Genomic DNA, 27,013 nt, shown 5'->3' with positions numbered 1-27,013 from the left:
CTGATCAAGATGAATCAGCAGATGCAATATTTACGTAATGTAAAGGAAGTGCCGTCGCCCTCTGGCTGGACACCAGGAGTGAAATATATCGATAAGCTTTTTTGGTCTCCCAATGTGCCAACTGAACTAAGAGATCTATATCAACCAGCAAGGGCGAACGTTCAAGATCCACGACGTACCATCAATTTTATGAATGAACATGTTAATTTGATTGGCACATTTCCAGGCACAAAAGAACAAAGACGTAATGTAAAGATCAAAAAGATTATCGATAAGAACCATCCTTGTTATGGTGCTTATGGATTATTTGCAGCACAGACATTACATCCGAAGCAGTTGATCATTGATTACCTAGGCGTAGTTGAATATAAGGATGGTTATGATCCTACTTCAGATTATGTATTGAGATACGGAACAGATTTATCCATCGATGCAGGACGTTGTGGTAATGAAGCTCGATTTTGCAATGATTTTCGTGGTTGTGGACCTGAACCCAATGTATGTTTTATGAATTACATGGATGAAAAAACAAAGCACATAAAAGTTGGCATTTTTGTTAATGGCAATCGAAAAATTAAAAAGGGAGATGAATTGGTAAAACATTATACATTTACCTTTAATTGGAACACTAACTTTATTTTTTATCTATTTATATTATAACAGTTGGTAACATACGGTAAATCATTTTGGGCTAAAAGAGGTATCGACATGAGTGGTCAGTTACATAAATCAAAACAATAAAAAATATGAATACCAAGCGAATAGAAAACTTGTTTTCTTTACATATATGAGTCTAAAATAGTATGACAGGACATAGACGAAATCCTTCTATTAAGGATAAAAAAAAAAAAAAATAGACAATAGAGAGTTTCACATGTCAAAAATAACTAGATTATAATAAATAAATAAATGATTATTACAATATTAAAAGGACGAAAGATGATAAAAACTAAATGACACCTAATTCAACATGTAAAGAAGAAGGATCAAATACAACATCCTCTCTCCTCCCTTTTTCTTTTTAATTAAAAAAAAAATAATACTATCTTAAAGACTAAGATTCATAAACTTTCTTTTGGAAAAACACATCCACCATTTACTTGGATGTCCATCAACGTAAATTCTATCAACTAAACGTACAACCAGTTCCTGACGAAGTTGCTGCATATATTGCTTCATTTGATCTTTTTATAAAGAGAATAAATAAATAAAAATATAAATAAACAACAGCCATAAACACTTACCACTTTGAAATTTATCAACAGGTCCTTGATACATGGCATTTAAAGGGAATGAAGGATCACTTGGAATAGAAAAATTGGAAAGTGCCAAAGTGTTTAAAGACTTGAGAGCTTCACTTTGAGGTGTATACTTATTCAAGGAACCAAGACATTGTGAAATAAATAAAATCAAGTAAATCAAAACGCGGTCAGCGTTTCCTTTAATTTCAAAGTTACGAAAAAGGCAATTAGCACGAAATAAGTCGAGGGCTTCATCAATGATGTCTTCGGAATTAGGATCGGCTATAAACAATGTATATTATGCCATTCTTTCAGCACATTAGAATAAAAAATAATTAAATTAAAGATGCTTACCAAAAGGTGCATTGCCTCTAAATTTAGTCTTTATAGGTAACAAAAACATATTACCAACAGATTGATAATCTCCATTGTTAAACTGTGAATGATATGCCTATGAATAATAAAGTAACATCCAATTATTCTAATTAGCATTATTTTCAATTCTACTTTTCATATAAAGGCCTTACAGGCATGTTTAATATAAAATAAAGGAAATAAATAAAAAATAATAAAAAATAATAATTGCCAAGTGTTATTTATGTAAAACTTTAATATCTTTAATAATAGCTTTTATTCACCTTCGGTCTTCTAAAGTACGTCGTCATTTTTTTTTTTTTTTTTTTTTAAACAACCAGAAATTTGATTACCGCAGCTTTATATCTGGCATTTCATCATTTTCTCTCTTCCTTTCTTACACACTGCCTCTTTTCTTCTTCTTCTAAATATGCTTGACTTCATTCCTTTTGTATCTTGTAAAGACGAGACCATTGAAGAGAATTTATGGGAAGTGGCACTTTATTCATGGACTCGTAATCTCGCCGAACTTCTCAATTTACAAGATGATGCTTTCTTACACGAGACAGCATATAATGAATCACTTTCTCAGTTCATCGATCAAGTATTGAATGAGCAAATGGATACTGAAGTTGCAATAGACGCCACATTGCTTCGGTCTATTTTTCTTGTGTACTCTCGACTCGCTTCGATCCATATACCTGGTCCTTGCCCTAGTTTACTATTAAATGTGGATAGACTTTCTCGATTCTCTATAGTATACGGCGAGTCTAATGTGACTCAAGTACGTTCCATCATAAAAAAATTAACGAGTCAGTATGAAGGTCTGAAAGATGAAATAGTATCATTGTTAAATACAGTAGTGGATGCGGTGCAATCCATACCCAATTTACTTTCTGCACCTCTATCTAAGAGCATGCTAAATCGAATTTACGTTCTTATTCGTGTCTTGGATTCCCTACTATCATCTGTTTTATTTGTCGATATCATTCGATCCAAATTCGAGACTCTAGATGAGATATTAATTTCATGTTACCAAAACATGAACCCACTCTTCCAAGGGAGTGTCGAGAAAGAGGATAGTTTATCTTATTGGGTCTATTTAATTAAAAAGACATTTATCTCTGCCTTTAATCTATATGCTGACATTCATTTCTTCAAACCTCTTGGTTATATTTCATCCATTCAAGATCACCACACATTAGACAGGATCACAGATAGTGTAGATAATGATGACTCAACTATTGCATTCATGAGCCATAAACTAATAAGCTATATTGAACAAAGTGGCTTAGATACCACACGCTCAGCTTTCTTGGATGCACCCTTAATCTTAGATTGGGAAGTAGAATATGATATTTCAAACAAACTTGCATTGATTGACCGAGAGCTATTTGGTGGAGGTGATGAACGTATTATGTTTCTAGTCATGTCCATGGAGCAAGTTCGAGACAGTAATGATGATAAGGGTAGAGTTTTATTACACGATCCTTCTAAAAAGGAACAACCCGATGTTACAGAGAATATAGAAAAGGTATCTCAAATCCATGATTTATTCCCTGAACTTGGTGATGGATTTATTGAGGCATGTTTAGAAGCCAGTCATTATGATGCAGAGTTAGTCATTATGCAGCTCTTAGAGGATACATTACCCGATTCTGTTCGACAGTTAGATCGCAAGATGGAAAGAAGGGCCTTATTACCACCTGACGCTGTTGCTCAACCTGATGATGAATTACAACGAACAGAGCCCTCGCACCCATCCCTTGATTCAAACAAAGAAAGTATATTGAAAACAAGACGAAATATATACGATCATGATGAATTTGATATCTTTAATCGACCTACAGTCGATAGTTCTAAAATGTATATCGGCAAAAAGGACAAGGGAAATGCAGATTTATTATTGAATGATAAGAGTTTTATCCAAGCTGAAAAGAAGAATGTCTTGAAGCGTGTTGTAGATATGTATGATGATGAATATGATGATACTTATGATGATATCAATGATGTCGGTGTGCCTGCCTCTATGGAAAATGGAGATGATACTGCAATAGATATTATAAAAAGGAAACAAGAAGTCGTTGATCCTGGTGTTATTAATGAAAGTCTACTTGTTCATACATTTGTTGATCATCCAGAATTATTTGTTCGTAATAGTACAGCTCGTAAATCAGCGAAAAGAGCTGAATTGAGAAAGCAAACTGGTATGTCGAATGAGCAATTAGAGGGATGGGCTATTATGTTTAACAGAAATGTAAGTTTGTTATTTTTTTTTAAAAAAAAAAAAAAAAAAAGAGACAGAAAGAATAGAATAGAGTGAGCTTAAAAAAAAACTAATGTGTGCATGTTTTTTTTTTTTTTTTTTTTTTTTTTTTTTTTTTTTTTTATAGCCACGTAAAAACAAGATCCTGGATAAATATATGCTATTTGATGGAAATCAGAATCAAGTGACTGAAGAAACGAGTCAGGCTCAAAAGGACTCTCAGGGGAAGGAAAATAAACGTCCTCCTGTGAGTGAAACACAAGAACGTACCTATAAAAACAAAAACAAGGCTCGCTTTGCTAATCATAATCGTAAAGCGATGAGGGATAAAAAAGTTTCTAAAAACATGCCACCACCGAATTAATTTTATAGATTTAAAAATAAAATTATTAACATCCCTCCCTCCCCTCCTCTTTGTACATGCTATAAGCATTTACATTGCGGAAAAAAAAAAGGATAAAAATGCTAATAGTGAGGTTACTTGTGGCAATTGTTAAGTAAAGTAGTTGAATAGGCTTTGCCACTGTTATCAATTATCAGACGATTTAATAATAACTGTTGCAAGATATTTAAACAAGAGGAATTCATTCCATCATTAGAAATATTTAACTGATATCAACAAGCTATAGATTTGAACATCTTTAAAGTGACAAGGATATATAAACATATATTGTATCACCGTATACATGTTGTATATGTCAGGACCTAAGTTACCCTTAATTATTTTCATAGTGTTGTAACTCATCAAATCACACGTTAAATAATGATATTTGAATTTATATATAAATGCTCTTTAATAATAAAAATGAAGGGATAGTTAACTATCTTTAAATAGTTAGTATTTGACGAATCACTTATAGTCTTTAATTTTCTTATATGCATTTTCTACGCCTCAGAATAAAGAGAGCTCTAGATTTGTCTGCACGATACAAAATAGCACAAAGAATAAATGTATATATATCTTTTGGTTACAATTAGCATTTACTCTACTGTTCCATTTCCCTTTATTTATTCAATGAATAAGTTGTTTACTGAGAAAAGATAATCTGATATCACAGCCTACAGCAAATAATTTATAATTGATAAGAGACAGCTAATAAATATAATAACTCAATAGATAAATAAATACATTTTTACTTCAGACACTACTGTAGATAAAATAAAAGGTATACATATATACAAGCTACTCTCAGATATTACTTGTTAATGCTCTTCTATATACTCAAAGAATAGAGTCAATTATACTAAAGTCTATAAATGGACAAAATTTATATAAGCAGCAACAGAGGGGGAAAAAGCTCCGTTTAAATAAATAAATAAATAAAAAAAGGGGGAGAAAGGAGCTTGGCATTCAATATGTATGATGATCTACATCTAAAGTGTAACAAAGGTAAACAGAGTCATATCGTTAAATCTTTCTAATAGAAAACAATAAGCCACAATAAATCATTGTGCCTATTAGAAACCTTTTGTTTATGTGAAAAAAAAATATAAATAGGGGAAGAAAAAATTTATTTTTGCTTTTCTTTTCTTTTCTTTCTTTATGAAAGTGATATTCTGAGGATATTGGTCACTATAAACAATAAATCGTCAGTGATATTCTCCGGATAATGGTCACTCTAAATAATAAATCCCCCAGTGAAGTTATTTGGATGTATTGGTCACTTAAAATATTCAATCCCGAGAGTATCTTTCATTTGGAGTTTTCACGTCTCTCGTTAAATATGACTGTGAAAGGAAGCACATAATGATCAACCTCCACGATTGGTTGCTTCTGGAAACAGTAGTCTTTTTTATTATATAAAGAAGCTACTGGCTAATTGGATCATTACCCCTTTTTTATTATTAATTATAAATGAAAAAAAAAACTTTTATGTAATAACGACTTGTAGAAGATGATTCAATACTAACTAAATGTGCTTTGTAGTTGTTTATGTACTGTATTGATTATCATCTTTATAAGTTGGTGTAAATACTAGCAAAAAGAGTGCAAACAGGATTGTTAAATTAGTAATATTAATAAAAAAAACCAGGTTTTGGCTGTGATTTTCTAATTAAAAAACAACGATGTAGACCCATCGTGATAATAGGCATTTTGCACTATGAAGTTGTTACTAAACAAAAGAATCAAACCCAATGACTGAAGGTTTTATCATATTACCAACAAAGCCTTTAAAAGGCATACTGAATAATTTTACCGTTAAAAAATAAATAAAGGGATTAATTAAAAAGAGTATAATATTCAGGGTGATATCTCTATTAAGATATGCATAAACTTGTATAGTAAATCAACGAGACTGAACAATATATTTTTACAAGGCGCATAGTTAAAAAAAAAAAAAAACTATTTCGGTTCTGGCTCCCCATCAATCTAAGCAAAGTAAAAAAAAAAAAAGACATAATAGCAGTATCATGAAAAGCTTATTTACTACATCTCAACCCCTCTTTTTTTTTGTAAATTCTTTATTATCCTTTTTATTTTGTTTTTCTAATTATGTGTTATCTAAGGTGTTCACTGGTAATTCACCTTGATTTCTTTTTAAGTCTAAGTCTTCTTTTGTTTTTGCTTCCAAATTACGTATGTCTTGAATTGTCATTCCGTACCATTTATCTGTCCAACAAAACATTTGTCTATCAAGAAAAAAAAAGGGGGGGGGAGAGGGAGGGAAGAGGTGGTGGGAAGAGAATAAGGAAATAAGGAGGTTATTTTTTTTTAAATAAAAAACATGATATTTGCTTATGATGCCTTACCTATGAAATTTGGTAAAGAGTGTTTGTACTGTTTTTGCTAAGAAAGCTTCTACCCTTGTCTGAAGACCATACCATTTGAATTCAATATAGACAAGCTTATAACATGTCATGACAGGCTCAACTTTCTTTTGCCAGTCAGGATCTGTCAAAGGACCGCGACCTGTCTTTTCAGAATGATATAATTTTGGGTCTTCATCAGGCTTATAGTCTTTCGGATTGATTTTATCATTAGCAATGTCAATAATAATAACATTTCTCTTTTTTAAATCTATTTGGTAACTATTAAATTTCGATGTTTTTAGTTATTTTTTTTTTTAAAAAATGATTTACCTTCTTTTGATATATTTAATGCGTTTTCAATCTCTCCTCGTGACCCATTGACATGTAAAGTTTCATAAACGATAGAGAAATTATCTTTCATATAGCCATTCTTTTTTTTTTTTTTTCCTTTAAAGTAAGTTATTTGCTTAATAGATTTTTAAAATCTAATTACCTTTAGTACTACATACAATAAAGTTTTAATAACAAATGATAGAAAAAAAATAATAATCTTAATTATGTTATACTAACCAGTTTTACAGTATGGATACGCGTTCCAAGCCTATGACGAAATTAATACGTTTTTTATTCTTTTTCTTTCTTTCTTTCTTTATGCTTATTATTATACCTCCTCATATAAATCAAGAGCGCCAGTAGGAGCAACTGCTTTTACTATAGCAGGTACACGAGAAGCGAGACGAAATATTTTATACGTATATTGACCCTTTTCACCATCCTTTTCATAAGGTTCATTCTTAATAACCTCTACTCCTTCTCCACCACCTGTATTTTCTTGTGATGCAATAGCAGTGGCATATAGTTGACCTATTATTATATCACATATTATATATTATACCTATTTCATTTTCTTTTATTTTTATCTTACCAACTTGATATTCTTCTTCTGTACAATTATTAATTACTCTATACTCGTTAATAATCATATCAAAATAAATAAAAATAAAAAACGAAAAAAGAAAGATAAAATAAAATAAAATAAAGATATACTTTTATACACATAAAAAAAAAAAAGGAGAAGTTGAAATAACAGTATTTCTCTAAAATCACATGATGACGTTTAACTGGCAATATCAACCAATGTAGATAAAAGCACAAGCCTTTTTTTATTTCTATTTTATACAAAATAAAATAAAATAAAATTAAATAAAAGGATTTACTTACTCTACGTATATAAATCAAGTATGATATCCAAGGTCAAACATAGAATGAATATTGAATGTTTAATCTATCCTTGACAGTCTTCAGTCATTCACTTTCTTTTGCTGCCCTATGGCTGAGATTTATAAAGACTGTAACACAATTTCTTTCTTTTCTAAAGGAATGAATAAAGAAGCAAGTATTTTATAGATAGAAGTGTTATCCATAATAAGGACAGTTTGGCGTGTCTACTGCCTTTTTTCTTTAAATAAATATATACAAGGCCCTCCTTTCTCGGTCTTTTATTTATTTATTTATATTCATATTAGATTCATTTGCCCTACTAGTTGTCTGTTTTATTGTCTCCTTAATCTTATAAAGGGTGGTGACTCTCATCATACTGAAGGCACTTGTGCTAAATTCAATCACTAACTAAAAAAAGAAAAACTTATTAGGCACGTTATCATAATACTTAATAACTTTCATGATACTAACCAGGGTTACTATTATTTTCATCCCTCATAGTATGATTAGCATGAATCGCCACTATTTATGATAAAGAAGAGATGTATTATTTACTTTTTATTAAGTTGCTATATGGTCATATTGGTGTAATGACGAAAAATTTATTATAATTTTAGATTCATCTTCTATTTTTTCTTTTCATTTTTTTATTTATTTTTTTTTCCTTTAAAAAATAAAATAAAAATAATACAAATGCCTGACTCGGGCAATCAAAGTATACATAAAGATGAATCTACCAATTTATCAAGATTAGGCAAAACATCACCTATTTTATCCTATTTTTGTGTTTATAATCCTTCTCTTAGTCAATCTGAAGAAAATACAAAGGATCAAATACTTTATTACACTGCTAAAAAAGCTGTATCAGCTGACTTGAAAATAAAGCAAGTAGGTCTTGCTCAAGCACTTGTTAATTTTACTTCGTAAGCATTGAGTATCCATCTATTGTATCCATAGTGAACTAAGGAATTACATTTCTTTCTTTCTTTTTTTTTAGCACTTTTTCCCCTTCTCATCCAACTCAAAATGTTCATTCACAAAAGAATCGCATGGTCTTTTTACAACCTGAACCTGGATTTTGGATGCACATGTGTGTTGAGCTTGGTATTCATAGGAGACAAATAAAGGATTCGAAAGGAAAGGAAAAATTAGTTACAGAATATTTAGATTCACAATTAAATGATAAAGCACTTGAAGCAGTATTGAAAATTGGTTATGAACAATTTAAAGTAATTTTTCTTTTTTTTTTTTTTTTTTTTTTTAATTTGTTTCTCTTTTACAGGATGATTGAAAAAAAAAAAAAAGCTAATATACATGCATATATTCTTAGTTACTTAATGGCACATTTAGCTCTATTCTTTATGGACCTGAACATTCAGAACAGCCAACAAGACAAAGAACACGATCACTTATGCATGCAATTGAAGAGTTTTTCTCAGATTGGATATGGAAATGGGATTTTGATAGATTAGATCTAATGTGTTTTACAGCTTTATTTAATGGTGTACCTATTCAATCAATTTTACGTACAAACTATTTAAAGATTCATAATTTAGAAGAGTCAATTAAAAGTAATTTTGAACAACATATTCATCATTTATTTATCCTTCAAATGGAAGATGGTTCACTTGTATATAAATCACCTGATTTATCTATTGAGGATATATGTGCATTAAGGAAATATGTAATAAAACGAGTAGAAAATCATGCCAAATCAGAAAAAAGAAAGGCAGACATAGAAATGACATCTAAAAAGAATTCAAATAGCAAAGTATCAGGGTTTAAACAATTTACAAAATCTTTACCACAATCCCATATCTTGAGTTATTTTTCTTTAGGAGGAGGATCAAGATCGACCGAGACTGTATCATCCTCTTCCATAACAGAATCGAATAGTACAACATCTACGGCAGATATACCATCCATTCATAGTGGAACAGATACTTCTGACAGAAAAGGGATTTATTTAACAGGTTTAATAGAATCTACTGCAATTGGTATGAATGGAGAAGAGAGGTCTGTAACGAAATCCAATTTAGTTCGTGTATATATTTCAAGTGTCATAAATGGAAACCCAACATATCAAAAAGACAAGGAATTACATGACTATTATTTATTAGTATACAAGGTAAAAGAAAAAGAAGAACTAATATATACATATACATATATACATATATACATATACACATATATTTATATAGCATCTTTAATGTATTGGTTTAATTTCAGCATAAAAGTAATTTAGTATGGAACTTTTTATTGCCTGCAACATCTGAAACAGAGGCAGTTTTATCCAGTCCTACTTTTTATACCGATCTTGAACATTATATGAAGGAGAAAGACTTGGATCAATTAACGAATACTCTCATTGAAGATATTAGTCAAATGCAAAAGAAAAAGTAAGTAAGCAAGTCATGTTATGTTATGTTAAATATTTAAAAAAATTTCCACATAATATAAGTCTTGATTTAGGAAAACATTATAAATGTTTCTATTATGATAACAAAACACTCAATATAAAATCAACCATGACTCACAATCGTCAGTCAAAGACAACAACGAAGATTACAAACGACATGTTATTACAGTTATTGGAAATAAGAGAAGAGTTTGAAAAGATTCCACGAACAAGTGAGGTTTATACTCGATCTACTATAAATCATTGGATTGCTGGAAGTCGTTTATACAATACTTTAAGATCTACAGAAGAAGATAATACGATTCTACATACTAATAGGTCCTCTATTGATGAAAGATCCAGAGATGATGATATAGATGATTTTACTGAAATGTATTTAATTGCTGCTAAAAAGGATACTTCACTAGCTGAAATGGAAGGTAAGAAGAATATACAAGTATATATATTATTTAACATAGAAACTAATCCTTTTTATACACACAACAATTTTAAAGAAACATTCGCAAAAATGAGTAAAAGTTTGTCAAATATAATATATGTTGAATAAACAAGATATATTATTAATGGCACGATTTACCCAAAGCTCTAAGTCTCCAATAATTATAAGGTAATGGTACTATAAAACCAGTTATTGTACTGGCTATACCAGCTAACCAAAACTTTGGATCATCGAATAAAACTTGTCCTCCCATCAAATGCCAATCCATTAGATTTTCTGATAATTCCATTACCAACATGGAAACGAAACTCATGCCCATAGCTGTCTTGAATGCTACTGGGTAAGGTATAGACATGGATTTTTTCAATAATACTGTTTCTAATGCAAGTGAAGTTGATATTCCTGCTACCTATTATTATAGTCTAAGTGGCTTGTTCTATATAATATATACATATATTATACCATTGCTGCTGCAGTACTATATATAGGTGATGTATCCGGATAATAATATTGAAGGTACCACATTGTAGCAAAATCACCTGAAGTACATCCAATAAGACATCTAAGAGAGAGAAGAGAGAGAGAGAGAGGGGAGGGGGTAAGAAAAGAAAGGAAGTAAGACTTGAGTTTTCTTTTTTTTTTTTTTTTTTTTTTTTTTTTTTTTTGAGGATTTACCTTAAAGTATTTATTCTTGTACGCTGCCAAGTATCAGGATGTGACCAAAATTCGAGACTTATTGGAGATAATTTTATTTCATTAGGGCTTTCTTTTTTATGACAGCATGTTGAACCAAGTCTGTAATTATTATTATTTTTTAAACAAAGTTGTTTTCGATTAAAATAGACCAAGCTTTTAGTAGTAGTCGTAGTTATACAATAGTAAGAAGATGGTTTTAATTTAAAAAAACTATTCAATAACATATTAAAAAAAAAGTTAAGGAAGTTACAAAAAAAAAAAAAAAGAAAAAAAGAAAAAAACAAGTTAGATATTTGTGACATAATCAAAGTCACTAACCAATATGATGAGCAATTTGTGCCTAATAAAGAAGACACATTGTGTACAGTATTTCGCGTTTAAAAATACAAAAAAAAAAAAAAAAAAAAAATCCAATGCCACTAATACAAAAAAATCTTAAAGTCCAACAAAATTTTTTGATGATCAGTAAAACTTATGGTTGAATAGTAAAATATATGGATGAGCAGTAAAATGTTCTTGTCATCAATACAAATAACATATTTCGCCGAAAAAAAAAAAAAATTGGATTAAAATGTTACTGAAATTCGGATTTTCTGATTTGATTCACAGCATAAAACAATGAGTATGTATCTAAATAAGAGCTAGTCATCAATTTAATTAGACCGGAAAACCAACCCATTACAGTATTTGCGCTACTCTTGTCGTCTTGAGTAAGAAAAAAAAAACATGTGGTTTTGGTGATGGTGACGGTAATGGAAAGTATTGATTATAATCAGTTATGGATGAACATCAAACTATCCAGTTGATTTGTGAGATTAAAGTTAAAAATAACGACAGAATGTTATATTGTTAATAAGAACTAATAATCAAAAGCCAATGTATACAGTACATGTTACTATCAAGCTATAGCCGATCGTATGGTTTTGAAACAATGCAACAAGGACTTATTGCTACTCCAATGAAATAAAAATAAGGAAATATACAGTAAAGTATCATATATTTTGTAATTAAAAAATAAAAACTATTTCAAGTTCTTTGTACGCTTTTTTTTTTTTTTTTTTTTTTTTTTTTTTTTTTTTTGACACAAACAGTACATCATCTAACCATTCTGCTTGTACTGAATAATAAAGATGGGTGAGAGTACGTTTACGTACATAAAATAATGTATATTTGATAAAATTCCTTAATTTATCAAATAGTCAAAGTGTAAAAAAGTCCATTTTTTTTTTTTTTTTTTTTTTTTTTACACATGATAAATGGTTCAATTTGGGTCCTCTTTGTTGTACAAAATAGAACGATTATTATTTTCCTTAATTTCTTCTGCCTTTCTACCTCCTTTTATCATTCTTTATTTAATAAAATGACGGAACTTAATATAAATCAAACATTATTTGTAGTTATTTTTTCTTTAATAGCAGTCATTATTGTACTTTCAACATATGTTTGCTGGCTAAAAAGGATGAAAATGAGAGCTAAAAATGATATATTAGCTGAACAATATAGACTAGAAAGACAACAACAGCAGTCAAATTTATCTGCAAGTCAACTTCAAGAATTAAAGCCTGTTTTATTACAAAAATTATACAATATTCAACCAGCTCCAGCTTATAGTAATCCATTTGAAGATACCCCACAATATACCCCGTCATCTACTACTGTTATTCGTGATGAACATCTTTTAGTTAATATTCGTGATGATTCAGAAAGAGATGCGACCGTTATACATACTGATCTTCATAATAATACAAGATAAATTCATTGTTCAATTTCATTAAGAATAGATTGTACATCACAATAAAATGATAATGATTGAATTGCTTCCACAAGTTTGAATTTATCAAGCCTTTTTTGTAATAATAGTTTTGCTAAGAATTTATATTTTGATTCTTCATAGTCAAATAAAGTCAAATAAGTTAAAGCCTAAATAATAATAATGATAATTAAAAAAAAAAAATTAGTTCGTATTTTAAATACATGTATAAAAAGATCTATTTTATACTTTTTCTTCTGGTATTATTAAATCATCAAGAATATTTAATCTTTCTCTGTCTAATCGACATTTTTGTAATTTTTCAATGATTTCTTGATCTTTTAATAGTGTTGAAGAGGATGTTGGTTCTTCTATATCAATTAATGTCCTTGTTTTTATTGTATTTACATGTTCTTCTTCCTCTAAATGACTAATGCTGTTTATAGATCGACGCCTTAATCTTATCCATCGTCTTCTTCTAACAAAAGATCTAAAATGTTTGTAGTTACCTAAATTAAGTTTTATTATCAATTCTTTACTACTTTCTCCTATATAGATTCATACCATGCCATTCTGCTCCATGAAATTTTAAGGCATATTGCCACCCTGCCTCATCAACATCACCTGTCATATCAATCATCCAATCATCGCTTACCTTAAAAAAAAAAGAAAGATATAAATTTCTTGCATAATTTTACACTGGATTTTTTTTTTTACCCATTCCCAAGTAGGATCTGGTAGCTGATACGTATCTATGTTCATTGGTGTAAATCTGATAAAATTAGAAAAAAAAAACCTCCCCCCAAAAAATAGGTTGTTATAAATGATAAATTATTTACCTCATTTTAGCATCACACCATGGATTTGGATCAAATTGTAAAAGACTAAAACAAATCAATTTATTAAAAATCCTAGATTTTCTATAAAAGCATTATTGACATTTACGTTTTTGAGCTATACCCAACGGCTAAAGAACTAGGAATTATTTCTTTAATAATGAACTCATATGTATATATTCATTATTTATTTATTTATGTTTACCCTCTTTGACATTCATATAGGACATCATATACATATTCCATATTTTCTGAGTCTTGAGTGGGCAAAGGTGGCAGTATTATTGAAGATTGTTGAGTTTTTTGTATTCGAGGCATATGAACAAGTTCTTTAAGTGATTTCCTAATCCTGAATGGTCTTTGCTGTTTTTCATATTTATTCTCTACAACCATATTGAAAACAATAATAATAATAATAATAACAAAAAAAAAAAAACAAATAAATAAATAAATAATAAATAATGAAATGCATTTTTTTTTTTTTTTTTTTTTTCGTCGCTTAAATTTATCTAGTGTCACAAATGATCAAATTAAACATTATTTTTTATAGTTTAATAAGCTCTCTTTTTCGTGTTTATTTATAATGAGTTTTCTCCCCCCTTTTTTATTTATTTATTTATTTATTTATTTATTTATTTTACTATTATTTCTTCTTCTTCTTTTATGTTTGATACATTACATTGCTCTGTTTTACCTTTAAAATCAGACCTATCAAAGTAATAAGAAAATAAATATATCTAATATGTATTCAATAATAATAATACTTTCGTTATTGTATTAGAAGAAGATCAAAATCATTAAACGATATAATCTCAAAAATTCAGAAACAGGATACTATGAAAAGTAAAACTAAATTATCAAGAAGAAGACATAGTGCAGGTATAGAAATCAATGGGGGCTATTATGCAGATTATAATCGCTTGGCAACTATCTATGGCTGGGTTACTACGACAAAGACATCAAGACCAATCATAAAGACAGACAAGTAAGGAGCTATCCATATTTTGTCTTTTCTTTATTATTATTATTATTTCTCTTCTTTTTTTCCTATCCTAATGACATTATCATATATAGATCACATCATCATCATCATCGTTGTATGAAAGCGTCTAGATCATTCTCACATATTCCCATTACACGTAATAATCATAGTAATCGATTTTCAAGAATCTTTAGTCGAAAGGCCACTGTTTCATTATTCCCAAACAAAACTATTACAGGTGATGCAACATCTATACTTACAACTAATACCACTACATTAAAGAAGAAAGTAAAAGACCAGCATTTGGATGGCTTACTATCTTTTGATCATGACGTAGGAAAACAAAAACCTTTACTGCTCTTAGACTGGATGAATGATGAAGAAAAGGATACGAGTCAGAATGAAACAGACCCATCATCTAAAGTAACAAAATATCTTCCTCTAACAGAGGATTGCTCACCTCCTTCGCCACCTATCGAGAATGATCCCTATATATTTGATTTGCTAACAAAGGACTCTCCTCATTTCATTCATTTTAGTAAAAATGATATGACGATTACATCCGCTACTATAGAGAAACTTGTTGAAAAATTAACTCGTGAATTAGGTACGATCCATTCCTATATATCTGTATATATTATCAAAAAAAAAAAAATCGTTTCTTGATTTATTAACTTGAAATAGATAATGATTTTCTTATGGACTTCTTCATCACATTTAGACAGTTTTTAACACCTATTAAATTATGTAAACTATTAATATTGAGATTTAGATGGGCTTTAATGGATGAAAATGATGAGCATCGATTAATTCGTATAAGGTAGAGAATCTCTCCTTAGAAAAAAAAACGATTATATATTTATTAAAATTAACATATATTATTTAGAACTTTTGTAGTTATTCGCCATTGGTTAACTCATTATTGGAGCTATGATTTTGTAACATCGAAAACATTGAGGTTTATTCTATGTACCTTTTTAACTCAACTTCAAACACATCCTGTTATCCATGCATCTCCACGTGATGAACGTATTATAAAAAGTCTTCGAAATATAGTGAAAAGACAAAGAAAAGCTTATATATCGTATTCAACAATCAGGAACAATGATGAGTTACAACAACAAATTAGAAAAGATAGTGCCATAGGTATTATACCATGCAGTCATCATATCGTAAATGAGAATCATAAGTCCCAAAATTGGACATCCAAAATGAAGAAAACGATTCAAAAAACTGTATCTCAATCTATCATAAATCCTGAGCATCAACAACAACGCGCTACTCCTACTAACAATGATAATCATTTATTTTGTAAGTGTATATACATAATACAACACATAAAAAAAAAACAAAGGGGGAGGGGAGGGGGAGAAGTACTATCATCTTCTTACTCATATCTCTGTAAACTTAAGCAAGTCAGCAACAAAATAATCATCATCGATCTCTACTATTCTCCTTCATACCTATGTCATATAATAAATCTTTGATTCTAAAATACAAGTCAATCACTATAGCCCAACAATTTTGTCTTTTAGAAAAGTCCATGTTACAAAATGTTACTTGGGATGAACTCGTTGAATTAAGATGGAAGAAAAGATCAACGAAAAAACAATGGATGACATTAGAAGAACAAAATAGAGGTGTAGAACAGTTAATAGCATTCTTTAATATGGTACATTTATATATTCATATTCATATACATTAGTTTGAAATATTTACTTATCATCATAGACGAGTCAATGGGTTGCATCTGAAATAGTTCGTTCACATCAATTAGATATACGCGTTAAGGTCATTGAGAAATATATCAAAATTGCTATTCATTGCTACCATTATCGAAATTATAGTACTCTCTTACAGATTCTATTGGGCTTACAGTCGCCATCTGTGACTCGACTAGAAAGAACTTGGCAAAAGGTAGATCATTATAAACTAGATTTATTCAACAAACTAAAAGAATTATCAAAACCATTTAAAAACTGGAAAAATGTGAGAAATGACATGACGAAGGTGACAAAAGAAATTGCAGAATCATTTGCAGTAGAGACTGTTTTGACACAAAGTTTAAAAGACTTGGATCTTGTCAATGGTAGCATACCCTTTTTAGGTAAAAAAAAAAAAAAAAAAATACTTGTAAATAGACCAACCTACTTTTATATAGTAATAATAGCGTTTTCTTTTTCTTTATAGGGCTTTATTTATCTGATCTTGTATTTATTTCTGAGTTACCAACATTTATCACGTCAAATTATGATATGCGCCATGATAATGAAAATACAAAAGATAAACAATTATACGAAAGATTAAGCAGTCGACTTGTTAATTATAATAAGTTTCGAATAACAGGTACAGATGATATATACATGTAAAGTGAAGGAGAAATTATACACACATTTTAATGCCAATAATTATAGCTTCCGTAATTAAACATGTTTTGACTTTTCAAGTGTTATCAAGGGCTTATAAGTTTAAAATTCAGCAAAATATCTATTCGCAACTACAGTCAATGCCTTTATTAGACAATTCGCAATTAAGGAGTGCCAGTTTATTATGTGAAGAGTAACTCTACATGTACACATGTGTGTGTGTGTGTGTGTAAGTTTTATTATTATTATTCGTAGTCATCTCTTTTATTTTTTGCTGATTCAATCAATTCTTTACTACCCGCATTCTTTAGATTTTTTGTAAAACAATCTCGAAATGCCTGCATTTCATCTTTACATTTTCTCCAGTCTTTATTATCATAAAAGCATAATTGTAAATTTTCATTTTCCTGGAAGCATCCTGTTTTCTCTATTCTTGCATTATAAGGATCATCTTCTTCATCTTCTATTCTGAGTTCTTCTTGTTTCAATTCTGTTGCCGATGACATTTGTGCGCGAAAAAAAAAAAAAAAAAAAAAAATGATAATAAAAATCATGCATGGGGAAGGGACTTTTAAAAAGAAGAATCGTCTTTCAGTCACAATAATTTAGAGAGAGGAAAAAAAAAAAAAAAAAAAAAAAAAAAGATACATTCATACACACATATATTACATACCCTTTTTTTTTCATATAAAATAAAAGGACATAATGACTAGTTATATTAAATTTACACCCATTTCAGGTGCAAAAAACGAAGATCCTTTATGCTTTTTATTGGAAATTGATGAAATCAAGATTTTACTTGATTGTGGTTGGTCTGATACTTTCAATGTGGATGATCTTTCCAATTTAAAAAAGTAAGATAATCAATAAAATAATACAATAAAATAATACGCGTATATTGATTTTTCTTTCATTCTTTCTTTCAAGAGTAGCAAAACATATCGATGTTGTTCTTCTCTCACACAGTGATCTTCCTCATCTCGGTGCTTATCCATATGCACGAAGTCATCTCGGCATGACTTGTCCAGTTTATTCGACTATTCCTGTTGTAAACATGGGTAAAATGTGCATGTACGATAATTATCAATCAAAAACAAACGAAATAGAATTCAAGACATTTAGCTTGGAAGATGTTGATAATTCATTTGATAAAATTACACCACTTCGTTATTCACAACCATTTTCCTTATCAGGTATATAGATGTATATAATATAGCCTTGTATGATACTTATAAAAGTTTAGGTAAATGTCAAGGAATTACCATTACAGCTTATGCTGCAGCTCATACTATTGGTGGTACTATTTGGAAAATCAAACAAGATACAGAAGAAGTTGTATATGCCGTTGATTTTAACCACAGAAAAGAACAGTAAATACGAATGAATAACAGCATTAAAAAAAAAAAGATAATACTTACTTATTTTAAAGACATTTAGATGGCACAGTTTTACATTCAGGAGGTGTTGTGTTAGATTCACTTACACGTCCATCATTACTTATTACAGATTCATATAATTCAAAGGTTGTACACCCTGCTCGCAAAGATAGATATACTGCCATGTTTGGTAAATTATTTAAAATGCATATATATACATATATATATACAAAGACTTATTTATTAATGAAATTCTCTATATAGAAACAATGACCAAATCTTTAAAAGCAGGAGGGTCGGTGTTATTACCGACAGATTCTTCAGCTCGTGTTTTAGAATTGTCATATCTTTTAGATCAATATTGGACACAAAATCAACTTAGCTATCCCCTTATTATGTTATCAAATACAAGTTATCATACAGCTCATTTTGCGAAAATTATGCTTGAATGGATGGGAGAAGAGCTAACGAAAAACTTCTCTCAATCTCGTGAAAATCCTTACGAATTTAAATATTTACGACTCTGTCATAAACTTGAAGATTTGGATAATTATTCAGGACCCAAAGTTGTGATTGCTAGTAATTATAGTTTAGAGACAGGCTTTGCTCGGGAATTGTTTATTCGTTGGATGACAATGCCTAGTGATCAACATAATATAAACAACACACTTATTTTAACAGATCGAGCTGGTCCCGGATCTTTAGCGCGTCGTCTTTATGATGATTGGAATAAGCAAACGGATGCAATGGACATAGATACTGTTACAGCTCATAATAGAACAAAATTACCTGTAAAACCTGTTATTAATTATGAATCCACCATGGATTTAACTATTTATAAACGGGTACCTTTAGAAGGAGCTGAATTACAAGAATTTGAAGCAGCACAAAGAGCTAAAGCTGAAAGAGAGGCAGCACAAGCAGCTATACTGGCTAGAAGTAAAACGATTATGGAAGAGGATGAAAGTGATTCATCTGATATTGATGATAATGATGAAAATATGGATAGCTTATTAATGAAGCAATTTGATTTATATGTTCGTGATACTGGAAAATCTGGAGGCTTTTTCAAACAATCTCAAAGTTATCATATGTTCCCTTATTTGGAAAAACGTAAAAAGTTTGACGATTATGGTGAAGCTATTCAAATAGAGCATTATATGAAGGCATCTGATTTTGAAAGAATAGAGCAAGAAAAAAAGAGTTTAGGAGAAGGTGCCAATTTTGGAAAGGAAGATGTAAATATGGCTCCTTTTTTTTTTTTTTTTTTTTTTTTTTTTTTTTTAACTATATCAAAATTGTAGGAATTAATGCCAGATATTGAAGAGCCACTATTACCGGGAAGAGATGAAAGTCCTACCAAATATACCTCAAATAATGAAAAACTATCAGTTCAGTGTCTTTTAAGATATGTCGATTTAGAAGGTCTTTCAGATGGTCGATCAATAAAAACAATTTTACCTCAAATCGCACCAAGAAAATTGGTAAAGTAGAATTATATAAATATATGTATATAATACGATATTTATATGACTATTATGAATTAGATTATCGTTCATGGTTCAGAATCATCTACTGAGGAACTTGCTAATGCTTGTCAGTCCATCGATAATTTTACTAAAGAAATCTTTACACCCTCTGTGGGTGAAGTGCTTAATGTTTCAGCTGCTACAAATATTTATAGAGTTAAATTAACCGACAGCATGGTTAGTTCCTTACAATTCTCAAAAGTAAGTAAACATATACATATACATATATATATAATATGTATGTATCATCATAATGATTTTTTTTTATCAAGTTGGATGATTATGAATTAGCTCGTGTAGTAGGGCGTATTCACTTTCCAGATGATTCAACTACACCTTCATTAGACATAGCCACACATGATCAACGTATAAAGTGGGATCCTTCAGTCTTTGTAGGTGATGTACGTTTATCAGAATTTAGAAAAGTGTTACAAGCAGAAGGCATTCAAGCTGAATTTAAGGGAGAAGGTATTTTAGTTTGCAACGATCATGTTGCAGTTCGAAAGGTAAGCTGTATATATATATATATATAAATATATATGTATGTGTATGTCTGTATAAATTTTCTAACTAATTTTTATATAATATTAGACTGGTACTGGACAATTATTGGTAGAAGGAGGATTATCAGTGGATTATTATAAAATTCGTTCACTGTTATATTCTCAACATGCCATATTATAGAAGTTTTTTTTTTCTTTATTATTATTGTTATTATTATTATTAAATATTATATTTAAATAACTGATTCACATTTTTCAATCAAGATAAGTAAACATCGAATGTATTCAACTAAAGCACTAGAAGGATCATTTTCATCACCTATAATATCTTTTACTGTCCAAGAGGCAAATTTACCAATAGGTAAATCATTGTTCACCTTAAAGATTTCATCATAAGTAGAATAAAAGACCTACATTATACACACATATAAATATATTGTTCCATTATTAATAAGAATAATAAAGGATATTTTTTTTTTTTTTTTTTTTTTTTTTTTTTTTTTTTTTTTTTTTTTTTTTTTTTTTTTTTTTTTTTTTACCTCTAAATCATACCAGACTTGACCTTTACCAGTATCACCGAGAATTTTCTCAATGCCATAATTATTAAATTTTTGTTGAACTAAGGGTAGCTTTTCAACACGAGTAATCTCAATTACAAAAGGAAAGTGAATTCTATATTTTGTAGTTTGTTTCAATAAAATATAATCAACTTCTAAAAAGTCTGGTATGTTTTCATATGTAATTTGACGAGTAACAGGGCTCACAGCGACCTTCTTGATAAAGGTAGTAAATGGTTTTACATCAGATCTTGTCGTTTGTTCAGTTTTAAGAAGTAATTGGAAGTCGAATTTTCTAAAAAAAAAAAAAAAAAAAAAGCAAAGCAAAGCAAAGCAAAAAAAGAAAAGAAAAAGGATTAGAAATGTTTTATGAATCCTCAAGGCAAAGTTTGAGAATTTACCTTTCTAGTGATACCCAGTCAACCTCTACAATTTTATTAGTAGCAGTAACCACTTTCTTTAATTCAACTACACCTTGATTCATATACATGACAACTGGCTGATATGGAACAATAGGTTGATTACGAGCTTTAGCATGAATCTCGAAATAAGCAGTCCTACTATAATATTGAGGTAAGATCTCAGCTATTTTACTAATAAGATCATCGGATTTAGTTGTACTATATAACCCAGGAAAAAAAAAAAAAAGATTAGTTAAAATATATTTCTTTAACTGAAAAGAAAAGCATATTTACACATCATTAAAATTGGGTTGGATACCACGTTCTTGCATCAAGTTATCTTTCAAATCAGGGAAATTCCAGATACGTTTTTGTATCTCGGGAGTAACATTACTCCAAAGTACTTTACCTAATTTTGCACTTATTTTTATGTCACCCTTAAATCCACGTACGGTAGTTAATCTATATAGTTATGTAAATATATTTATATATAAACATCAAAATAGATAAAATATTACCCTTCTTCTAAAGCAGTCTTAATGTTATGTAAATTATATTCTTTCATACTAGAAAATAATTTTTTTTATCATTATTTTATGTTCTTTTTTCTTTTTCTTTCTTTTTACATAATAACTTACATTTCCATATTTGATTTTGATGGCATTTTAGCTACAGAAGCAGATTTTTGACTCTTTAAGCGCATGACTCGTCGAGTAGGAGCCTTTTTAGGAGCAGGAGCATGAACAGGTAAAGCTGGAAAATCTTCAACTAAATCAGATTTAGATGGAGAAGGTGAAGCATACGAAGAGGTTGAAGTAGATACAAATGATTGAGGATTAGGAGGTGCAGCTTGAACACTAGGACGTATCACATATGATTTGTTTTCACCCCAAAGAGGTTTCTGGTCAGGAGCTATATTAACGTTAGGGCTATTACGTCCTCCTCTTCCAAATTCCAGAGAGGCTAGTTTCATTCTTTCATCTAAAGATAGCTCTTTTTGTGCAATTGGTTGTTGATGTTGTTTCCATTTTTGAGGAGATATCGTTTGAGATGGAGCGCTAATCAGTTCTCTAGGTTTTTGATATTGATTATCTTTTCCTTTAAATACAGGTAAGATAACATGTAAAGGTGCTGTAGAGCTAGTTAAGAGATCTATATAACTTTGTTGAGCATATCTCTCCATATTGCAAAAATATAAACCTAATTCGGAAAACTCGATAGGATAATGTACACAGGGTATAACTAGAGTTGATCTCTTTCGACGTTTATATATGGTTTGTAAATTTCTAAATCTTTCTAGAGCTTCTTTAACTGATTCTTCACTGTTACCGACGATTTTAATTTGTCTATTAATTAAACTGCATTCTGTTTCTGTATCAAGACCGATAACGCGTAAATAATCAATAGGCTTACTATTGTTGGTTGATGGTCCAGTCAGGACTTCCTTTGGATTAGGAACATTCTTGGCAAAGGTAAAAGTTTCAACATATTCTTCTTCACTTTCATCAGATTCATCACTTTCAGTTTCTTGGTAGTCAAAGAATGCATTTTCCTTATTACTACTCTCTGCTTTCTTTTTATATTTCTTGTCAATCACATCCAAGTTTAAAGGTCTACCTTGTGCATATATTTGTGTTGATTCACGAATTGGGCTTGCACTAGAGGTAGAAGCTGGGCTTGAAACATTAGACGATAGTATATCTTCCAGATCTTGAAATGTTCCTTTAAATTTAAATTCATCGATGGTAGCATTCTATTATATTTTTGTAGAAAAAATAAATAAATAAATAAAACAAAATAAAAAAATAAAAAACAAAGTTAAAAAAAATGATAAGAGAAAAAGTGAGTTATGAGCTTACAAGTTGTGGCAAAAGGTTTTGCATTATAATCATTGAACTAAGGATTTGACAAAACATAAGTCTAATTATCAATAAATGTAAATCATAGATCTTACCAATCATCACAAGCTTGTTGAGATCTTCCCTTAATATCAAAATACTGTTCTTCAAAATTAAAGGAAATGTCCGTTTTTGTTTTCTTAGCAAGTTCCCTAATGACGAAATGATCAGTTATTCTATTTTTATTTATTTATTTATTTTTTTTTAGGGTTTAAAAATCTCACTTTATTTTATTTTTTATACTAGAATAGATTTTGACAGAAATGTACGATGGATGATATATTTTTACATTTGCTAATAAAATGATTGAATTAAGTCTTTTTCTCTCTCTCTCTCTCTTTTTTTTTTATTTTTTTTTGTCTTGTGTAAAGAAAAAAAAAAGAAAAATGCCAAATAAAATCAATCTTACGTTGAACCATATTGACGATCACAATTAGACGATGATTATAAAAATAATTAAAAAAAAAAAAGTTGTATGAACAAAGAATTTGACATTTTTAACATTCGGAAATTTAAAACAAAAAAAAAAGAGGACTTCTATGCAACAGGAATAAAAATATAAGCTTTACAGCAACTTAAAAGACTTGATGTCTGATCTACGTTTAAACAATTTTTTTTTTAAAAAAAAAAACTACCCAAATTTGATGCAAGATATAAATTGTATCGAAATTGATCCGAGTTTAGTTAATCAATGTAAATAAAAGATACTAAAACAAAAAAATCCTTTTAGGATTAAGGGTAAAGCTATGACACGATTAATGGGGGGAGCCAATCAAAATATTGCTGTGATAATAATGAAGATAGTTTATTATGGTAAAAAAAAAAAAAAGCTCGCAAAGGATTGTACAAACAGCTGACAAACTGACAAACCAAGAAATGATATTGAAAATATGTACACAATTGACGTGAAGAAAGGTTATTCAAGAGAAAGGGGATAAAATGATCAATGATTTCAGGCATTTAAAGTCGATAATGCAGCTAAATAAAATAGATAGTATCGTAATATCTTTATTAAGAGATAAATATTTGAAAAGTCTAGTAAAATTAGCAAGATCAAACAATAGTTCTAAAAATCAATTAGTTATAATTTGAAACAACTAATCTATTGCATTTTGCAGCAGTAACATGCACTCTACACTTATAGCCATTGTTAGAGTATTCAAGCAATAATATACATTGTAATGATGATAATAATAGGATTATGTCCGCTGTATAAACATACATATTATATGCTCATCAATGATAATAATAACTGATATTGTAGTTATAGTTTAGGGAGAAAAGAAGAAAATTGTATGAACACCGGCTAATTACACTAGCATTTGCTTGTTACCCTGATCATAATTTCTGTTAATACTATTTATCTTGTAATAATTCATATATGTAACCATAATTGTTTTTTTTTCTTTTTTCTCCATGCTGTCCATCTTTATCCGTTTTACTAGTCAGAACAGGATTAACCTTTGCTTCTTCTATCCAACATATAAACTTAGCTTGTGAAGAATGGAGCAAGAAAAATGTAGTAAGATTATCGAAAAAAAAAAAAGAGGATTTTGACTCTTTTAATATGTGCTATGAAAATGATCTAAAGTTGGTGAGCTTATTCTGCTCGTTCCGACAAAAAGTACATTATCAACCTTTACCAAAACTTTTAAATAAAGGAGATGTAATGACGAATATTGTCTGATAGTTTAGATAAATAGAAACAACTTGCAATTTTTGTTCATTTTAATTGTTACACTATGTAAGATGAATAGTAATTAACGCTTATAAACGATGAACAAATATGCAAATAATCCATGAAATTGAGTGAAACTCATACACAAAATAATAAGGCACCCTAGCCATCGCCACCACTCCTTTAAGCACAGCCTGAAATTTATGAGAGTACATAAGAAGATTTACTTTCAAACGTTAAAAAAAAAAACTAAAACAGTTGGCTTATATCTAGTATAATATGGGGGTTTTATTATTATTATTTTCAAATGAGCTTTAACGATAAAAAATACTGTTTATGATAGCTTCTGTACAGTAATGACGTCTGCAGGAAATAGTAGAGCATTTTTTTGACGATGTGACGTGTTTAATAATAATCACCTTAAAGTTTGACTTGGGCTTATTTAAAAGACTTTAAAATTCCAATAAAAAAGAAAAGTCATCATGGTGTGTCCTAAACATAGTAATTATCAACATTTCAATATTACTTTTCTCAAGAGGATATTTATCGATGGAGAAAGTTGCTCTTGAGAAATGTATACAATCCATCAAGGATTGTGTCAGTGGAGCATTCTATTTTTTATGTTCAGTACGTAGGTACTTCATACTATTTGCAATAAAGATTTCTTCGTAACTGCAAAAAAAAAGAAAAGTTTCGCATTGCTATATCAATTTGAAAAAGCGGAAAATTATCTTCTTGAGACAAATTGTCGCACCTTTGAGTGAAACTACTTCACCTTACGATTTAAAGATCTCATCTATTGGGAAAATACGCAAATATATAAATCTGACTTTATAGAATTATCTTCAAATTAGTATATACTTTTCTTTTATAATTTGCTCGTATATAATAATCTATTTTGATTAAATTTTAATAATGTCTCATAATCAATTATTAATCGGCCTGCAGATTCATTTTGTTTAAAAACCATTAAAGTTTTAAATTCAAATAATGTACATAGACTGCAAAATAAATATGTATAAAAAAAAAAAAAATACCCAAGAATTAAAAATAAAAAAAATAAAAAAAAGAAAGTCAGAAAGAGCGTGAAATTTTATTTTTGTTGTTTTTTTTTGTTTTTTTTTTTTGTTTTGTTTTTTTAAAAAAAATAAAATATTTATATACACAATTAACGCGAAATGGTCCTTACTAGTGAGGAAATTAATATAATTGTTTATAAGTACTTACAAGAATCAGGTAAATAGAATAATAAATTGCCTTTTTTTTATTCTTTCTTTGTAATGTATTTGTTTAGGGTTTCGACATACTTCATTTGCTTTTCAATATGAAAGTCAAGTTGAAAAATCTACTTACCGCGATGCACAGATTCAGCCTGGTGCACTTATAAATATTATTCATAAAGGACTTCAGTTTATGGAGATTGAAGCACATATGAATGAGGTTAGCCTTTGTGTGTGTGTGTGCGAGTGTGTATGTGTTTTTTTTTCTTTGTGTGTTAATACATATATGTAGGATGGCGAATTAATGGAATGTACTGTGCCATTTTCTTTACTAGAACCTCACCATTGCGAATTAACAGGTGAAATATTTAATCACGAACCAGATTCAACAGCGAAACCGCTTTCATCTTCAACGAAGCGACAACGTAAAGAAGAAAAGAAACAAAAAGATAGAGAGAAGAGAGCGAGAAGAGAGACAACTGCAGATGAAGAAATAGATAATGAGCAAGTTAAAGAAGAAACAATGAATG

General features: G+C 29.4%; 13 protein-coding genes across 13 annotated transcripts; 7 read left to right on the top strand and 6 right to left on the bottom strand.

Moving 5' to 3' along the window:
* Nucleotides 1-9: 9 nt before the first annotated feature.
* BX663DRAFT_532762 (uncharacterized protein) lies at nt 10-741 on the top strand (the record flags this gene model as incomplete). The annotated part of the gene is made up of 2 exons (XM_051530483.1): nt 10-594; nt 664-741. 2 exons carry the CDS (start codon nt 10-12, stop codon nt 739-741), a joined length of 663 nt encoding a protein of 220 aa, XP_051379631.1.
* Nucleotides 742-754: 13 nt separating this feature from the next.
* Nucleotides 755-1,818, bottom strand: BX663DRAFT_520834 (ARP2/3 complex 21 kDa subunit). The gene is made up of 4 exons (XM_051529156.1): nt 1,769-1,818; nt 1,596-1,692; nt 1,245-1,523; nt 755-1,184 (listed from the first exon to the last, which is right to left on the bottom strand). The coding sequence occupies exons 1-4, from the start codon at nt 1,772-1,774 to the stop codon at nt 1,048-1,050; spliced, it is 519 nt and encodes a 172-aa protein (XP_051379630.1). The 5' UTR covers nt 1,775-1,818; the 3' UTR covers nt 755-1,047.
* Nucleotides 1,819-2,025: 207 nt separating this feature from the next.
* On the top strand, nt 2,026-4,225 carry BX663DRAFT_489085 (uncharacterized protein; the record flags this gene model as incomplete). The annotated part of the gene is made up of 2 exons (XM_051524864.1): nt 2,026-3,852; nt 3,989-4,225. The coding sequence occupies 2 exons, from the start codon at nt 2,026-2,028 to the stop codon at nt 4,223-4,225; spliced, it is 2,064 nt and encodes a 687-aa protein (XP_051379629.1).
* A 2,018-nt stretch (nt 4,226-6,243) lies between these two features.
* BX663DRAFT_459987 (uncharacterized protein) lies at nt 6,244-7,683 on the bottom strand. The gene is made up of 6 exons (XM_051523929.1): nt 7,538-7,683; nt 7,280-7,476; nt 7,183-7,213; nt 6,943-7,050; nt 6,613-6,880; nt 6,244-6,492 (listed from the first exon to the last, which is right to left on the bottom strand). Exons 1-6 carry the CDS (start codon nt 7,593-7,595, stop codon nt 6,354-6,356), a joined length of 801 nt encoding a protein of 266 aa, XP_051379628.1. The 5' UTR covers nt 7,596-7,683; the 3' UTR covers nt 6,244-6,353.
* An 843-nt stretch (nt 7,684-8,526) lies between these two features.
* On the top strand, nt 8,527-10,236 carry BX663DRAFT_532759 (uncharacterized protein; the record flags this gene model as incomplete). Its single annotated transcript, XM_051530482.1, has 4 exons — nt 8,527-8,756; nt 8,831-9,062; nt 9,164-9,961; nt 10,063-10,236. The coding sequence occupies 4 exons, from the start codon at nt 8,527-8,529 to the stop codon at nt 10,234-10,236; spliced, it is 1,434 nt and encodes a 477-aa protein (XP_051379627.1).
* Nucleotides 10,237-10,812: 576 nt separating this feature from the next.
* Nucleotides 10,813-11,611, bottom strand: BX663DRAFT_554817 (uncharacterized protein; the record flags this gene model as incomplete). The annotated part of the gene is made up of 3 exons (XM_051531565.1): nt 10,813-11,100; nt 11,154-11,253; nt 11,367-11,611. The coding sequence occupies 3 exons, from the start codon at nt 11,609-11,611 to the stop codon at nt 10,813-10,815; spliced, it is 633 nt and encodes a 210-aa protein (XP_051379626.1).
* A 1,136-nt stretch (nt 11,612-12,747) lies between these two features.
* On the top strand, nt 12,748-13,140 carry BX663DRAFT_554816 (uncharacterized protein; the record flags this gene model as incomplete). The annotated part of the gene is made up of 1 exon (XM_051531564.1): nt 12,748-13,140. The coding sequence occupies one exon, from the start codon at nt 12,748-12,750 to the stop codon at nt 13,138-13,140; it is 393 nt and encodes a 130-aa protein (XP_051379625.1).
* A 177-nt stretch (nt 13,141-13,317) lies between these two features.
* On the bottom strand, nt 13,318-14,406 carry BX663DRAFT_520808 (uncharacterized protein). The gene is made up of 6 exons (XM_051529155.1): nt 14,179-14,406; nt 14,083-14,112; nt 13,977-14,021; nt 13,855-13,909; nt 13,702-13,792; nt 13,318-13,646 (listed from the first exon to the last, which is right to left on the bottom strand). The coding sequence occupies exons 1-6, from the start codon at nt 14,364-14,366 to the stop codon at nt 13,381-13,383; spliced, it is 675 nt and encodes a 224-aa protein (XP_051379624.1). The 5' UTR covers nt 14,367-14,406; the 3' UTR covers nt 13,318-13,380.
* Nucleotides 14,407-14,596: 190 nt separating this feature from the next.
* BX663DRAFT_520803 (ras guanine nucleotide exchange factor domain-containing protein) lies at nt 14,597-17,834 on the top strand. Its single transcript, XM_051529154.1, has 10 exons — nt 14,597-14,689; nt 14,755-14,958; nt 15,048-15,193; nt 15,293-15,562; nt 15,640-15,775; nt 15,842-16,266; nt 16,368-16,627; nt 16,687-17,062; nt 17,146-17,301; nt 17,370-17,834. The coding sequence occupies exons 1-10, from the start codon at nt 14,637-14,639 to the stop codon at nt 17,516-17,518; spliced, it is 2,175 nt and encodes a 724-aa protein (XP_051379622.1). The 5' UTR covers nt 14,597-14,636; the 3' UTR covers nt 17,519-17,834.
* BX663DRAFT_405857 (uncharacterized protein) lies at nt 17,633-17,785 on the bottom strand (the record flags this gene model as incomplete). Its single annotated transcript, XM_051522252.1, has 1 exon — nt 17,633-17,785. A coding segment is annotated over one exon (153 nt), but the record flags the coding sequence as incomplete, so codon positions are not given.
* Nucleotides 17,835-17,941: 107 nt separating the features above from the next.
* Nucleotides 17,942-20,838, top strand: BX663DRAFT_520800 (beta-lactamase-like protein). Its single transcript, XM_051529153.1, has 8 exons — nt 17,942-18,175; nt 18,249-18,514; nt 18,565-18,691; nt 18,751-18,887; nt 18,962-19,935; nt 20,002-20,181; nt 20,245-20,427; nt 20,499-20,838. The coding sequence occupies exons 1-8, from the start codon at nt 18,027-18,029 to the stop codon at nt 20,757-20,759; spliced, it is 2,277 nt and encodes a 758-aa protein (XP_051379621.1). The 5' UTR covers nt 17,942-18,026; the 3' UTR covers nt 20,760-20,838.
* Nucleotides 20,839-20,906: 68 nt separating this feature from the next.
* BX663DRAFT_459977 (uncharacterized protein) lies at nt 20,907-24,105 on the bottom strand. Its single transcript, XM_051523928.1, has 10 exons — nt 23,995-24,105; nt 23,810-23,879; nt 23,642-23,737; nt 23,547-23,583; nt 22,326-23,440; nt 22,206-22,253; nt 21,982-22,149; nt 21,688-21,906; nt 21,269-21,581; nt 20,907-21,139 (listed from the first exon to the last, which is right to left on the bottom strand). The coding sequence occupies exons 1-10, from the start codon at nt 24,002-24,004 to the stop codon at nt 20,963-20,965; spliced, it is 2,253 nt and encodes a 750-aa protein (XP_051379620.1). The 5' UTR covers nt 24,005-24,105; the 3' UTR covers nt 20,907-20,962.
* Nucleotides 24,106-26,380: 2,275 nt separating this feature from the next.
* Nucleotides 26,381-26,923, top strand: BX663DRAFT_186123 (uncharacterized protein). The gene is made up of 3 exons (XM_051521698.1): nt 26,381-26,499; nt 26,558-26,733; nt 26,819-26,923. Exons 1-3 carry the CDS (start codon nt 26,442-26,444, stop codon nt 26,837-26,839), a joined length of 255 nt encoding a protein of 84 aa, XP_051379619.1. The 5' UTR covers nt 26,381-26,441; the 3' UTR covers nt 26,840-26,923.
* Nucleotides 26,924-27,013: the final 90 nt, after the last annotated feature.

This window comes from Cokeromyces recurvatus (assembly GCF_025118155.1).
Source record: "Cokeromyces recurvatus strain NRRL 2243 chromosome Unknown BX663scaffold_29, whole genome shotgun sequence".
NCBI lineage: Eukaryota > Fungi > Mucoromycota > Mucoromycetes > Mucorales > Mucoraceae > Cokeromyces > Cokeromyces recurvatus.
The sequence above is the reverse complement of the archived record's forward strand: the minus strand, read 5'-3'. Positions and strand labels throughout refer to the sequence as shown.

Bases quoted from the DNA above. Each gene is read 5' to 3' on its own strand.
- BX663DRAFT_520834 (XM_051529156.1), bottom strand. The intron at 1,524-1,595 runs GTAAGCATCTTT...CATTGTTTATAG, and splicing joins TAGAGGCAATGCACCTTTTG to CCGATCCTAATTCCGAAGAC. The intron at 1,185-1,244 runs GTAAGTGTTTAT...CTTTATAAAAAG, and splicing joins TGTTGATAAATTTCAAAGTG to ATCAAATGAAGCAATATATG.
- BX663DRAFT_459987 (XM_051523929.1), bottom strand. From the start codon at position 7,595: ATGATTATTAACGAGTATAGAGTAATTAATAATTGTACAGAAGAAGAA. The intron at 7,214-7,279 runs GTATAATAATAA...ATTTCGTCATAG, and splicing joins CTCTTGATTTATATGAGGAG to GCTTGGAACGCGTATCCATA. The intron at 6,881-6,942 runs GTAAATCATTTT...GTTACCAAATAG, and splicing joins ATTAAATATATCAAAAGAAG to ATTTAAAAAAGAGAAATGTT.
- BX663DRAFT_520808 (XM_051529155.1), bottom strand. From the start codon at position 14,366: ATGGTTGTAGAGAATAAATATGAAAAACAGCAAAGACCATTCAGGATT. The intron at 13,793-13,854 runs GTAAAAAAAAAA...TTTTTTTTTAAG, and splicing joins CAGATCCTACTTGGGAATGG to GTAAGCGATGATTGGATGAT. The intron at 13,647-13,701 runs GTATGAATCTAT...AACTTAATTTAG, and splicing joins TCATGGAGCAGAATGGCATG to GTAACTACAAACATTTTAGA.
- BX663DRAFT_520803 (XM_051529154.1), top strand. From the start codon at position 14,637: ATGTTTGATACATTACATTGCTCTGTTTTACCTTTAAAATCAGACCTA. The intron at 14,690-14,754 runs GTAATAAGAAAA...TTATTGTATTAG, and splicing joins TTAAAATCAGACCTATCAAA to AAGAAGATCAAAATCATTAA. The intron at 17,302-17,369 runs GTACAGATGATA...CAATAATTATAG, and splicing joins TAATAAGTTTCGAATAACAG to CTTCCGTAATTAAACATGTT.
- BX663DRAFT_520800 (XM_051529153.1), top strand. From the start codon at position 18,027: ATGACTAGTTATATTAAATTTACACCCATTTCAGGTGCAAAAAACGAA. The intron at 19,936-20,001 runs GTAAATATGGCT...TCAAAATTGTAG, and splicing joins CCAATTTTGGAAAGGAAGAT to GAATTAATGCCAGATATTGA. The intron at 20,182-20,244 runs GTAAAGTAGAAT...ATTATGAATTAG, and splicing joins AAATCGCACCAAGAAAATTG to ATTATCGTTCATGGTTCAGA.
- BX663DRAFT_459977 (XM_051523928.1), bottom strand. The intron at 23,738-23,809 runs GTGAGATTTTTA...TTTCGTCATTAG, and splicing joins AGTATAAAAAATAAAATAAA to GGAACTTGCTAAGAAAACAA. The intron at 21,582-21,687 runs GTAAATTCTCAA...TTTTTTTTTTAG, and splicing joins GACTGGGTATCACTAGAAAG to AAAATTCGACTTCCAATTAC.
- BX663DRAFT_186123 (XM_051521698.1), top strand. From the start codon at position 26,442: ATGGTCCTTACTAGTGAGGAAATTAATATAATTGTTTATAAGTACTTA. The intron at 26,500-26,557 runs GTAAATAGAATA...GTATTTGTTTAG, and splicing joins TAAGTACTTACAAGAATCAG to GGTTTCGACATACTTCATTT. The intron at 26,734-26,818 runs GTATGTGTTTTT...TTTCTTTACTAG, and splicing joins GTGTGTGTGTGTGCGAGTGT to AACCTCACCATTGCGAATTA.